The sequence below is a fragment of the Ascidiella aspersa genome, chromosome 4, assembly GCF_963924565.1.
Source record: "Ascidiella aspersa chromosome 4, kaAscAspe10.2, whole genome shotgun sequence".
Classification (NCBI taxonomy): Eukaryota; Metazoa; Chordata; class Ascidiacea; order Phlebobranchia; family Ascidiidae; genus Ascidiella; species Ascidiella aspersa.
In genome coordinates, this window is record NC_139450.1 from 30,607,550 (window position 1) to 30,620,873 (window position 13,324).

General features: G+C 38.2%; 1 protein-coding gene across 1 annotated transcript; it reads right to left on the bottom strand.

The window, feature by feature from the left end:
* Positions 1 to 1,396: 1,396 nt before the first annotated feature.
* Positions 1,397 to 12,707, bottom strand: LOC146157443 (phospholipid scramblase 2-like). Its single transcript, XM_083387003.1, has 8 exons — positions 11,755 to 12,707; positions 10,367 to 10,490; positions 8,921 to 8,998; positions 8,587 to 8,663; positions 6,480 to 6,610; positions 4,293 to 4,519; positions 2,389 to 2,447; positions 1,397 to 1,780 (listed from the first exon to the last, which is right to left on the bottom strand). The coding sequence occupies exons 1-8, from the start codon at positions 11,761 to 11,763 to the stop codon at positions 1,748 to 1,750; spliced, it is 738 nt and encodes a 245-aa protein (XP_083243129.1). The 5' UTR covers positions 11,764 to 12,707; the 3' UTR covers positions 1,397 to 1,747.
* Positions 12,708 to 13,324: the final 617 nt, after the last annotated feature.

Consider the following 13,324-nt stretch of genomic DNA (forward strand, 5'->3'; position numbering starts at 1 on the left):
CGAAAAGGTTAAATTTTTTGCTCCTACGCGTTGTTGATGGATGAGTTACATTTCACGCCTATGAGTGCATTGCTGTTTCCCACTGCGTTCGCAAACCTGACGTCACTATGCACGTGACCGGTGTCCACTAACGTGTGACCAACGCCGGGGCGAGCGAAATTAATCGACGTTTCACGATTTCATTCTACTCTACGCTATTTTATTGGACACAGCTTTATCTAAGGGCTTGAACTACCGTGTTAAGTTATCGTGTGTGCCTAACAAGCAATGCCAACTGAGTGAAGTGACTCTGTCTAAAGTTCAAGAAGTTAGGGACAGGTAGTTTAGCGGCTTGATCCTTAGAATAAGAGACTCAGGCAGCCGTCGGTCTTGCTTTAAGGGCCTGCGCCTTACTTGCCCGTAGCAATTGCTCAGGCCACCACGTCATTTGGATGTTACTACGTAGTTATAATGTTTTTTCAAACATGAAATTAGCCTAGACCTACTGCATCGTGCGTATCTAAAAAAAATCAATTTCCAAAGTTAAAAAGGCAATAAATACATATTTTGCGTGGTGGCGGATACCTTGCAAATTTTCATCTGATTCGCGGCAGGGCTGCGGACTCGAGATTCGACGGAGTTGGTTTATTTATTCTGAGGAAGACTACTGCCCAAATACAAAGCCTATACATAAGAGCCCTGGGTCTGACCTGCGCATTTGCAGAACCATGGAATATTTTCTAACCACATATTTTGGTTTTCAGTTATGACACTTATGAGTGAATGATACCCTATTTTAGTTACTTACGTTTGATACACGCTGTGGAGCCTAGGACTTGATTTTTATTTCAGGCTAGTTTCGATTCGAGTTGTTTTTCAACTCCGCAGCCCTGATTCGTGGTCCTTACAATCCATGAAGTTGAAGACCAATGTAAATTGGAAATAGAACCTAATAGAGGTAGGCTAATGAACACATAGCAAAGTTTATATAGATGGGTTGGCTTTTTTCCCTTCGTTCCATCAACCTTTCAATTTCATTTGCGGACCTCTAAAACTTCTTTCACGGGCACTAATTAGTCTGCAGATGAAACGTTTGGAATCAAAGCTCTTGTCTGACTTAGATAGTTTGAATATTTTACGGACTCTTGACGCAGTTTTAATAAAGTTATTTTTTAACAGTTGCAATTTGACATGCTTTGTAAGCTTATTTTTCTACGGTTCAACCACATCTGTTTTACGAATAGTAGCTTAGTAAAAAGGAAGAAATGTTACCACGTTTAGGTTTCTTGCAATGCAGATCTTTAACTGGTCTGCCTGGCTCTATACTTTACGTATATTTTCATTTTTTCTGACTGTTTTTTTTCTAAGTTTTTTACCCTTAGTAACCTATTCCCGAACTAGGAACATTGTATAAAAATAGTTCATTTAGGCATATGCTATTCAACGTTATTGTAAAAACTCTGTAGCAAAGCAAAGAAGGATAAACAGCTCAGCAATGTAAGATAAAAAGTACACTACGATTTACGAGCTATAGGTTAGGTTTTACGCTGAAAACAAATCAGTTATTTTTTTTATACAAAAATTAGGAGTTTTAATGTTCATAAAGAGGATTAGTAAATTTCTACATTTCGTGTTTAGCACTAAACAAGGTAAACGCAAAAATACAAAAAAGATTAATGCAAGTACACTGTGTTAAAGAGTGGGCGAAAATATTCACACAATAGGTTAGCCCAGGTGCAACAATGAAGGTGTCCTGGTCATCGATCTACTATTGGTTTTGATTCTCAAAGAACATCATATCCTGTAAGAATAATGATCCTGTCGTTAGAAAAATGATCTTGAAATCGGTGAGCTAAGTTGGTTGTATTTTTGACATTTAATAACGCAAGTCAGGCGATCGGCAACCTTTTTAGCTATGAGAGCCATAAAGGCGGTATATGTTTTGTTGTATTTCCGAGAGAGCCTTATATTGGTTTTCAACATGTGATTCAGTTTGGCAAAAATTAAGATTTCAATACCGGTTATTTCGTTCAATTCGTTTATGGGAACACATAAAGCGAAAAGCAATTGTTAAGTTGGCAAAACTTTCACGGGCTAAATTATACTAGCCACATATAGGCCAAAAAAAAAACTATTTTTACCAGGTTGAATTATGTAAAAAAGAGTGGTTCAGTTTTATTGGCAACAATTATGTTTAGAAATGATAGCTTGATCTATCTACATGCCAGATTACTTTATCAAAAGAGGCACACGACCTCATCAAAAGCCATATAAGTTGCCAAACGCTGAATATAAGTCGATATATATTATTATAATGAAGAGTAATGGACATAATTTTAGTTTTACTTTTTTTACTTTATTAATTTAACTTAAAACAAGTCCATATATGCCGATTTAATATTGACTTACGATAAGGAAAGTTGCTCCAAGCAGGACCGCCTTCATTTTGACATCCAAGTCCATTGGGACTGAAATATAACGAAGACACGTTTCAGAATGCACGACATTATAATAAAATAAGAACGCGAGTTTATTAGATACTTCCCGGTGTTAAAAATAAGCAAGTAGCATTTGAATTTGAATTTGAATATTTTAACTGAAATTATTACGACATTTCAAGTATGTTTTAACATGTAATAGCAAAGTCAACGTTATATAATACAAATGTTCGGACACATAAATGTACAACAGTTTTAAGTCGTTTTACCCCACATTGGTCAGTTGCGTTAGTTGTATTGTATTGAAAATTTCGTTTGCATTGTTTTTGTAAGGCGCTAGGTGGCGCACACAAGCTGTCGTATTGATAAAGTGACGTACCCCAGACAATCTGACCCTTACAGAAGTGACCTATTTATTTACTGACAAGAGCTGAAGGTCAGTTATTTTAAGGTTCAGTGACAAACCGAACCACTGTGCATTTAAAGTTCGGACCATTAAATAACTCGTTGGACAGGATAGCAAACAATACAATTTGAACTGCCATTTTCGAGTAATTGTTCGCAAAGCAAATACCAAAACGTTAAGAAAAAGAAAGCGTTCGACTTTGTTCAGTGTTTTTTTCATCTTTTTTTCGAATATTTAACAGTAAACAGATAAAAATGCCTTGACTTACGAGAATTTTTAAAACATTGCAAATTTCAACGTTGGCCTATGTACGGCTGGAAGTCATATATGCGGGTAACCCATATTCCATTAGGGCTTCCTACAATTTAGTTCAAACATTAAAACGCAAGACCCTTTTTTGTCTTTTAACATAATTTAATTAACGTGATCGCGAAATAGTCAATACTAGAAACTGCTTAGCGTACTACCAAAATTTATTTTAGGCCCACTATAGGTTTTCTGTAAAGGGTTCGGCTTGGGTTATTACAACGCTGTCTATCCCTATATATAGTGCTCCCTTTAAGGATTTGGTTACTGAGCAATACAGTTTTTCACCAAGCGTGAAAGTTTTATCGCTGAGTTAGCAGGGGCCCTGAGCAGATTACTGTTGTTCGTTTGTAAAAGAGACGTGAAAATCTTATGAAAGACTTCACAAAACTACTAGTAGAAACCTGGCTAAAGTATATTAATGAGAGGATCACCTATAATCCTATATGCAAAATGCTCGAAACGGTTGTGGCAAAAAATTGTATAGATCTTTAAGTTTTAAGCTGAGAATGATGGAAGTGCGCAAAAAGCAAATTTTACTGCGCAAATTGTCTAGTATGGGTGCACAGTTGCGCACCTGTGGGATAAAATTGCCTGTATAGTTAGTCAGCATTCCAGCACTCACATTAGAACATACGATATGACGTAAAAAGCAGTAATACTCAAAGCAGAAAAAATATAGGGCTCCGCCGCTAGGGCCTGCGCTGTTTTGGCACCGGAGTGTCGGGCCATGTTTGAGGTTAGTGGTGTGTCATATGTGGGGTTAGAAAATGGGTTAAGGTTGAAATTATAAGGCGTGTTATTGATGTACTTAGGGTTGGAGTTAGCTAAAATGTTGTATAGGCCTGGTACTGGCCATTCAGGTTTTATGCCGACACATTTCGGACTTATTCCGATTTAGACGGTATTCCGAATATTAGGTATTAGTCCCATTTTGGTCTTATTCCCAACTCCATTTTATTCCGACGTTGATGTTGTTCTTATTTAAATCTCATGACAGGAGTCCACTTACATGTCAGGGAGATGTTGGCAAATTTAAAAAAGCAAACTTTACTGTGCAAATTGTCTGGTTTGGCTGCAACAGTTGCGCATCTTTAGAGGAACAACGCCTGTATAATTGCAGACATATATTTTTAATAGTTGGGCAGAATCCCGGCACTTACATGTCAGTGAGAAGTTGGTAGCGTCGGTGAACATTTCCTTGGTGAGGCCGGACCACTGTTTGGTGATGCGTCCCACCGGCTGCTCGGTGGTTCCTTTGGTGAAGATCTCGAACGGGAAGTCGCAGGTACAGCAGATGCCGTGGCAGATGCAGCAAGGGCCCTTGATGGTGAAAATCTCAGCGCCACTGGCGTCGTGAATCGAGTAGTAGGGAATCCAACACGACTGACTGCGGAAAAAAGGATAAAAATGCTTCCGTGAAATGAAAAAAGGTGACTGCAAAAAAAAAAAGGTCAAACATGATTTTTGAAAGCCGCATTTGGAGCCGCAACGCTTTACTGTATGTCGTTTAACCAGGGTGCTTGTAGCAAAATGGTAACTTTCTGGGAAGAGGTAACTGCCCGGATCTCGGAAACTTGTGATTAATGTAGTCCGTAATTCTGTTCATATGTGGTTTGGTATTGTGGCGGATCAATCCCTGTTGAATTGTTTGTTGTTGTGTGCGTGTTTAGTTATTTACAGTTGTAAGTATGCCGAATCCGTGCCGAATTTAAATGTGTTCCTCAGCATGGGTGCGGCGCATATTTGGTGTGCCGTAAAGCATTGCAATGATATCGGATTGACACCAATTTCTATCATTGTTTACGCTTAACAGCCGCGTTATTATATTTTTGCTCGTTTACCAGCATTAAGTTTTGGAAATTTACAAGACGTTTTTTTGTTAAAGATATACTCATTGTGCACTCTCAGTCCAAAAATAAACTATGCCAAGTTGCACTGAAAAATGAAAAACAGGAGCAATGGAAATGTCCATCAGGAGAATGGGTTCATTCAAACATCTTCTTTGTCCGCTTCTCAACTAAATCACGTGAAACCGTGATTGTTCGGGTAATTCAATCCAGCTACGTTACGCAATTCAGTCACGTGTTAGAACACCTCAACGCTGAGGCGACCCCTAACGCTTCAGTGACACGTTTTCGCATTGTGTATACGTACGTCCGGTTTAACCAATTTACATGGATACTTTATCAGATAAATGGCAGCTTTTTTCCCTATTTTTTTACTATAGCTAACTAGGCATTTGCGCCAAATTGTTACGACTGTGAGAAAGATTTAAAATATATCTGCAATTCACACTGGAAACATATGACCTGTGATAGGAGAAATACTGGGCGAATACGTGATTGGCAAAAGGGAGCCTTGCGCTTCTAAAATAACCATTCCCTAGTAACTAGTGTGTGCAGTGCTTTGTCCCCAAGGCTTTATTCATTGGTTTCAACAAACATCGGTCAGTTTGAACAAGGGACTTTAACGTTTATGGGGCTACGAGCCTTATTCACTGTTTACCTATAGACTATATACGAGCCATTGCATGATCTTTTAGTAATTCAAATATGTTGCCTACATTATAGGATCTATATTTCTCGTGGGTAGAGGAATTGCGTAACGGAAATTGCGCCTTCCTGCTAAAGTGGGCCCATTTTATTAATATTTGAAGTGGTACGTTTACGCGTATAAACGACGAGGGAAAGTGTGTCAAAATTTTCCATTTCACAAGAGTAAACCGGGAATACGATTCGACAAAGGGGTGTTATACAAATCTCATTGGCCCGTGTAATTCGACTTCGCGAATTTAGCCATACCTGCAAAAGAATGGTTTTATTTTTAAATAAACCATATTGCCCTGCTTTATAAAATCTTGGTGAACGAAATCGACGACCTAGAAGAAGTTTTAGGCATGCATGATAAGGCATGCTAGAATCAAGTGTAAAAGGTTCCGGGGACCGAAACCTTCTTTTAAATTTCACGAATCGCTTTTTAAAATTATTGTACATATTGTATTACGAACTTGAATAAAGCGGTCGCTTAAAAATTCTTAAAGGTCATCAATTTGAAAGCTTTTTGAAGCCCTGGACATATAGATGGGAAAACTGCCTAACAGTCCCAAAGGCATACTGTCCTAACATTGCACGCACACTCGTGCCTATATATATCTATGTCCCTTAATCCCGTCTACAGGCACCTTTACATATTATTAAAAACGTTATTAGGATTTTTGTTTCAATTAATTCAAGTTTTGATGATTTCCCAGGTATGTAAAAATAAAATCGGTATCGGGTATCGGTCGACAAAATTGTAAAAAAGCGGGTATCGGTCCAAAAAAGGGATATCGGTCGATCTCCACTTACGATTGTCGAATGCTTCCGATCACGGTTCCCGCCGGCGATTCGACGTCCATAGTGAAGGCGCAACAGTCGGCGTTGGCACACCAGCAGCAGCCTGCACATAGCTGGAAGGGCCGGTTCACACGAATCACTTCCTGTAGAACAAGGGAGACTTTCAGGTCAGATCAGACGCAGAAAGCGCGAGCGAAAAGCGTCAAGTGCGTGTATTGGCCACGCCGAAAAAAGACCAAAATGTAACTGTGTATAAATAGGTGGCGCTGACGTGACCCTGTTACGGGCACAATTGGGCGGCCCGAATTTTCTAAAATGATGAGGCCCTCTATACCCAAAACCGCAGAGCCTTCCCTACTTTTTTGGCTTGGCACCTGCTCCCTAGTGGAGACAGGTTTTCTGTGGGGGTAGGCTTAATAACACCTCAAAAATAGTTAAAAAAATATGGGCACAATTATTTGTTCTTTTTTAATAACCAAACAATTTCAATCTGATTTTTTTGCCTAAAAAGAGGAGAAAAGGGGCAATAAATTCTTGGGTGCCAGTATCATGCTGTTCAGTTATGTGATGTATGATAGGTCTTTACAAGTTGTTTGTCATTGATGGGCATTTCACACTACTACAACATCTATAGTTTCCTTAATGTATGTCACGATTGTAACTAAAAGCCAGTTAAATAGCATATGCAAACAATACCAAAACAAAAATGACTAATACATGATATGTATATATATGCGGCAATCCAATTTGTTAAGATGCGTAAGGCTGAAATGTGTACATAACACAAAACGTTCCTATGGTACCAATGATAGGAGGCACCCAGGGTTCAAACCCAACCAATGGAAATTAAATTGCCTTAATAGGTTAATTTAAAAAAGAACTAACAGTAGTTTGGGCGTTAAAAGCAAACTCGATAATAAAGATGACCCCTAAAAGCAGTCCCTGGCATATGAAATTTACGCGTTTTTTTAACTTGGCGAGTAGAATGTTAATTACAGTGTCGTGACGAAATACCCAGTGTGGTGCAGGTGCCGCGGTCGCAAAACTAAGCTACTATATGCTTTCTATAGTCGAACGTAAGGGCGAAGCTATGCCACAATTTAGCCTTTGATAAAATCTTAACGCCAAACTGGATAACAATGGCAACAGTATTGCCGCTCAATACAGCATGACGTATTCAGCGAGGCAACAATCAACGCACGTTGTGTAACAGTACAACGCCAAGTAACGTTACGCCTTTCCTATTTATAACAAGCCCAAGCATCGACTGTGCTTTGGCAACGCTGAAGGTGACTTGTGAGCAATCACGTGGCGAGTTCCGGGTTGGTGAAAGCGCGTGATGTTTTCACATCGAACAATGAGTCACGCTGTTCGTGATACCCGGTATATTTCGCAACATGACTCGCTACTCCAAGCAAAGGCCGTGGCTTCTCATTACACTTTAATCGGTGAATGATATCGGGTTTTTAATGCGTAGTATTAGAAGTGTCAGCACTGTTAAACGTACAGTGAAGAAATGAATTAAGCCGCTGTTTCAAATAACTTGATTGACTTAAGTCCTGTGACCAAAATGACTTGACTTGGACTAAAAGTCATTTTGTCAAATAATTCGGGTAAAATTAAGTGATTTCATTAAATATTTTTGAATGAATTAGGTTATTTGCCTCAAAAAGTTGAGTTATTGCTCATAGTCGGCCGAATTTACCAATTTTAATAATTTTACGTTTTATTTTATGTCAATGACTTGACTTGAAGTTTGCTTGCTCTAATAATGCCTTGAGTGGATCTTGACTTGGGCAGATGATGGCTTCGACTTGGACTTGACTTGATATTTTTACAAAAGACTTGACTTAGAGTTTAGTTTGTTTATGTTACTTTACTGGGACTTAGGTCATTCCGAAATGACTTGTTTACAACACTGTAAACATGTAGTAAAAACATCCATGTCTAATCGCCACCTTACGAACCTCCGTCTTGTTTTCTTATTGCTATATATATTTTCGGTGCCAGTTTTGTTAAATGAAGGCGGTGTCGTGACTAGTAGGAAAACTTTTTGTAGGCTTTCTTTTTATTTCTTTTTTAAACTTGACGGCAATAGAGTCCCGTAATCGGTACTTACCCGTCCTGAGTTATCTGTGATGTGCATCAGAAAGCCTCTCTGGTTCTGGCAGCAAATTCGCATGCACAAATCCGACTCTGCAAAACAGAACAACCAAGCTGTTTAAGAAAGCAAATGTCATGGTACAAAAAGCCAAGAAGAAAATCACGCAACAGAAAAAAAATCCTGTTTTTTTTTCTAAGTTCGTCTATCCAAAAATAACACTAAAAAGATTACATCTCACCAATACCAATATACAACATTTTTAGATAACTGAATACGTTATTTAGGCGCACATTTACAGGGACATGAGGGTCTCCAACCTAAAAAAGATTGGGTATAAGATCAATGTTACCTTCGTGTGCGAAATAGCATTGCTGTCCGACGCTGTTCTTGATTGCGTATCGGTTCTTCGTCTCTATGTCCGTGAAGGCTGTAAATCCAGAAAGTATTGCTTAAATATACATTGGAACAAAATGTTATAGGTTAGTCGACTTTAGGTTGAGAGAGATACATAAATCGGTAGAGTATAACCAAAATACATCATATTTGTCAATAAAAACAATCGCCTTAATCATGTGAAACACAACATTTTATAAAACAATATTTTTATTATTTATTCTGATGAGACTGCTATTGCATTACAAGTCATACGTTAAGTTATGTTTTTTTTTTATCAGAAGAGCGATGAATATCGAAAGCTATTCCCCCAAGGCAATTATCATTATCAGAAAATAATATGACCTGGTTTAGATAGACATAGTGGTATCATGAATTATTAACTGGTTTCGGAATGTAATAGTAAGTTCATAAACGTTCTCGTAGGTATATTTGATTGGGCTATTGCTACCATCAAACGTGGTGCACCATACAGTTAACTGCGTCGATTTATAAAGAGCCAATTTACCATGTTTAGAAGGCCTTTCGTGTTTTTTGCGCAACACTAAAAGCCAGTAAACGCGGCAAGTTGACTGACTGGTAGGTTAAAAGTCAAAATATGGCTAAGAACTGGACGTATGGCGCATCAGATAAGTGTGTTTTATTAAGGACTATTGACATTATAGCGAACCTTGTGAAAACAGTATTTAATTAGGAAGTCACCACCTTCATATGGCTATACACCAAACGGGCAACTAACACCGCCTCGGAATGCTACAATATCTCAAAGGACAGGGGTATTAGTTTCATAAACGACACGGCCGACACGCGCTTAAACAAACAAAATTGGTGCTCTTTTGTGAGTTTGATTATCACTATAACTTCTCCAAACATTTTATGTGATCCAAACCAAGATGTTTTTCAAATAAGTTGACTATTGTAGTTTATATAGCTGCGAAGTCGGAGTCGGACTCAGGTAAGACAACCCGAGCCCCAAATCAAACGTGCGCATGCGCAGTGCCAAATTTCTGTACTGACAAGGCCTTCTTGACCAACCGATGTTAAATATCTGTAAGTTGTAAATAGCAATTGCCAACCACGTATTGTGGCGAACTATATGACACCCCTATGAGTGGATTGCTGAATATCCACCCTATTTTAGTAACCGTACAGGTAAATAGGTTAAATACAGAGGAGAGTCGGACTCGGGTTCATTTTTCTTAACCGAAGTCAAATTCGGGAGCCAGACTCTGTTTGGCTTTGAGCGAATCCGCAGCCCTAGACTAGTAACCACGCTAAAAAGGTCACAACACTAAAATATCTCCAATAATCGCAGTTTAGAGCAAAACATGCTCAGGGATATTTTGTAAACAACAAAAACGGCAACCCTTTAGTCTATAGGGACCAGAATCTGTAGTTTTACCTTCAAAAAGCTCGACCTGCTGGTGAATCAAGACTTGGTCGAGTTGAGTGAGGTATTCTAAACCAGGCGGACAGCCAGGTACGGTTGGAGCGGCCATCCATTGTGGCTGATTGGTGACAGGCGCCTGGACAAAAAAGTGCTTGTTATTTACAGCGAGCATCTACTGGTTTGTTTTTGTTCAGAAGGAGGCATTGTTTACTTGTATAGTGCTGTTCGTGGGTTTTATATCAGTAGGCTGGCCTACACCGGTTAAGCTTGGACAGCCCTGACTTTAAAGCTTTAACCCGCTTTCCAAGCCAGTCAAACACAACATCCCGATTTGGCATTACACTATACCAGTATAATTCTCAACAGGGGTGCCGCCGTGCCCTGTGTTTCATTTTTAATGCCCAAGGGTGCCGATTAGTATTTTAAGAATAGTATTTTTGCTTAATTGGCAAGATTCTCTACGATTAGAGACCATTATATGAAATAACATTTTCCTACATGTTTTAAGTTGATTGTGTTGTTCCAGTTATATTTATAGCGACATTACGGTAAACATTCTGAAAATTACAGTCGGTGCCGAAAATCTATTTATTATCTTTGAGGGAAGCCATAAAAGGTTGAAAATCACTGCACTATACAAAGATAATAATTTTCACTGGTCGATCTGTTTATAGTCAACTTGCTTAGCTGGACTTGTAGATTATTGTACCAGATGCGTTTTTTTTTTTTTGTGTGTGTAAAATGTAAAAACCATTATTAGGTCACTGTAGCGGTAATTAACTAACATAAGTGCATTTCACTATCTTAGTAATAGTTGTGTTTTTTGCAGTGTAAGTTTAGCCGAGATATACTTGTAAGCAGCGCATTACAGCTCGTCATAGATAATTTCTAAGGAAGATAATAAACGCGAATTTTCACGCGAGCCATGTTTTTATTGAGACATGATTTTAGTTGCACATTCGCGCGCGAAATTAACTGGCAACCGCAGGCTTTAAGGTGAACGTTTTCTGGCGTTTCACTGAATGCTTAAATGCGTTCCGGCGTAAAGCTAAAAAATATGGCATTCCTATATAAAGTCTGCAAAGTTTTCAAGTTGGTATTATCTGTGGTTACATGTCAAAGTTAAAAAAAAAGCATTTTTAAATAAAAATACAAGGCAACAGTGAATTTGCTGTAAGCGTTGGCACTTTGAAATAAAAAGAAGACACGAATTAAAAAGTAAATAGGTGGATTCAAAATGAATTAAACAGTTTTTGTAAGATTAAATTGAAATGGAATGGTGTGACACCAAATATTCTTTTGAAGTGGCAATAAATTTTACTTTAAGATCCCTATACATTGTTACAAATTAAGTAAATTTTTCGGAAAGTTTACTTTTTACTGAACAAGATATAACCTACCTTCTGCATGATTAATTGGCGTTCCCTTGGATGTACTGCAGTTAGTCAAGTGTTACTTAAATACGGTTTAAGCCTGCAAAAAGACAGTTGTTAAGCGTTAAAAGGAAAACACCCGTGACGTTAGTATTGCAAAAACAGTAGTAAGCACAATGCACATCTTTCATCATCAGGAAGCCGAAATCTGCTGCTGAATCGCTTGTATTTTGGATTAAGCGTCACTATTACAAACACCTCGACTTCCTGCTTCATAAAAATGTCACTGTTAGCTTTTCTGTCACGAATTAAAATCGTCACCAAAAGTATTCCATCTAAGAAATTTTCGCACTGAGAAAATATTTGTTTAGGTCACTTAACGAGCATGAATATTTTAAAGTTTACTTGGTAGCGTCATAAATAAATTAATTGTTTTAAGCTAGAAAATTATTATTGGCCTACATTTTACCATATTACGGACAAATGCGTATTACACATTATTTCACATATAGCTGATGTTTGTTCGGGGATGCTGTAATGTTTATATACCAGGTCCAGTTTTTTCCTCAATCTTATTTGAATTCCGATTTTAAAAGTGCACCAAAACCGATTTTTACTGCGCAAATTGGCGTGGTGTTGTTCGCTTTTTTCAGGCAAAGAGGAAAAGTACCAATAAGAAATGGATAAAACTTAGGGGTGGAAATTCGCCAACATTAATTATTGGATAGTAGGGAGAGAAATAGCATTATGGAAAACCCCAAATTCCTTTTTTTGACTCCCCTTGAACGAATAACATTTTCTAAGCCTGCATTAACAAATTTGATTAAAACAGAAACCACCAACTTCATCAATCAACTATAGGCTGCAACTGGAGTTATTTTTTATTAGGTAAACTTACTTTGATCTTCAAACTGGCGATCACGCCCAAAAATGTAAACATTTACCCAATGATGTTCTTTCTCTTCTCTCACTTTTATGATCTGTAATTGCCTCGAGCACACAAAGCAAAACATTAATACGCCACACTACCAGACACACCGGGACAGCTGTGGGGCATCTCTGTCATGTATTTCCAGCAACTCAGTGGTAGTTTTGTCTCAACCTGCTGAACTAACCGGCAATTAGCGTCATTTTCAAAGGGACGTCCGCATTGCGATTGTTTAAATCTAGAACAACAGACAAACGGCAAATGCCCACGAAATGCTACACATCCCTTTGCCTTCGTGCTAGTTAATTTACGGCTGGCGTTATTGTGTGTGCAATGTACATATTATGACCATGCGTCAACGCGCATCAAAACATTATTTTCGTTATCAGGCGCCGGAGGCCGTTCACACACGATATAATAAACGTGCTTTCGACCAGTGCGCCGCATCTAACATGGAGTCATTTTGACTGTATATGCTAAATCAGAATTTTTTTACTAGTTTTTCTTATATCTTAAAACTTTTAAAACCCCGGAACATAATGGTTGGAGGTTGTAGCAAAACGTAATAAGAATATCAAAGCCCTTACAGAAATCGGTAGCTTTGATATTTTTAAAACCTATTATCCATTTATTCGCCAAAACAAAAACGTGACTTTAAAATAATTTCAC

Coding starts and splice junctions, on each gene's coding strand:
- LOC146157443 (XM_083387003.1), bottom strand. Junction 8,664..8,920: donor ATGCTATTTCGCACACGAAG/GTAACATTGATC, acceptor TCTGTTTTGCAG/AGTCGGATTTGTGCATGCGA. Junction 1,781..2,388: donor TTGGAGCAACTTTCCTTATC/GTAAGTCAATAT, acceptor TTATTCTTACAG/GATATGATGTTCTTTGAGAA.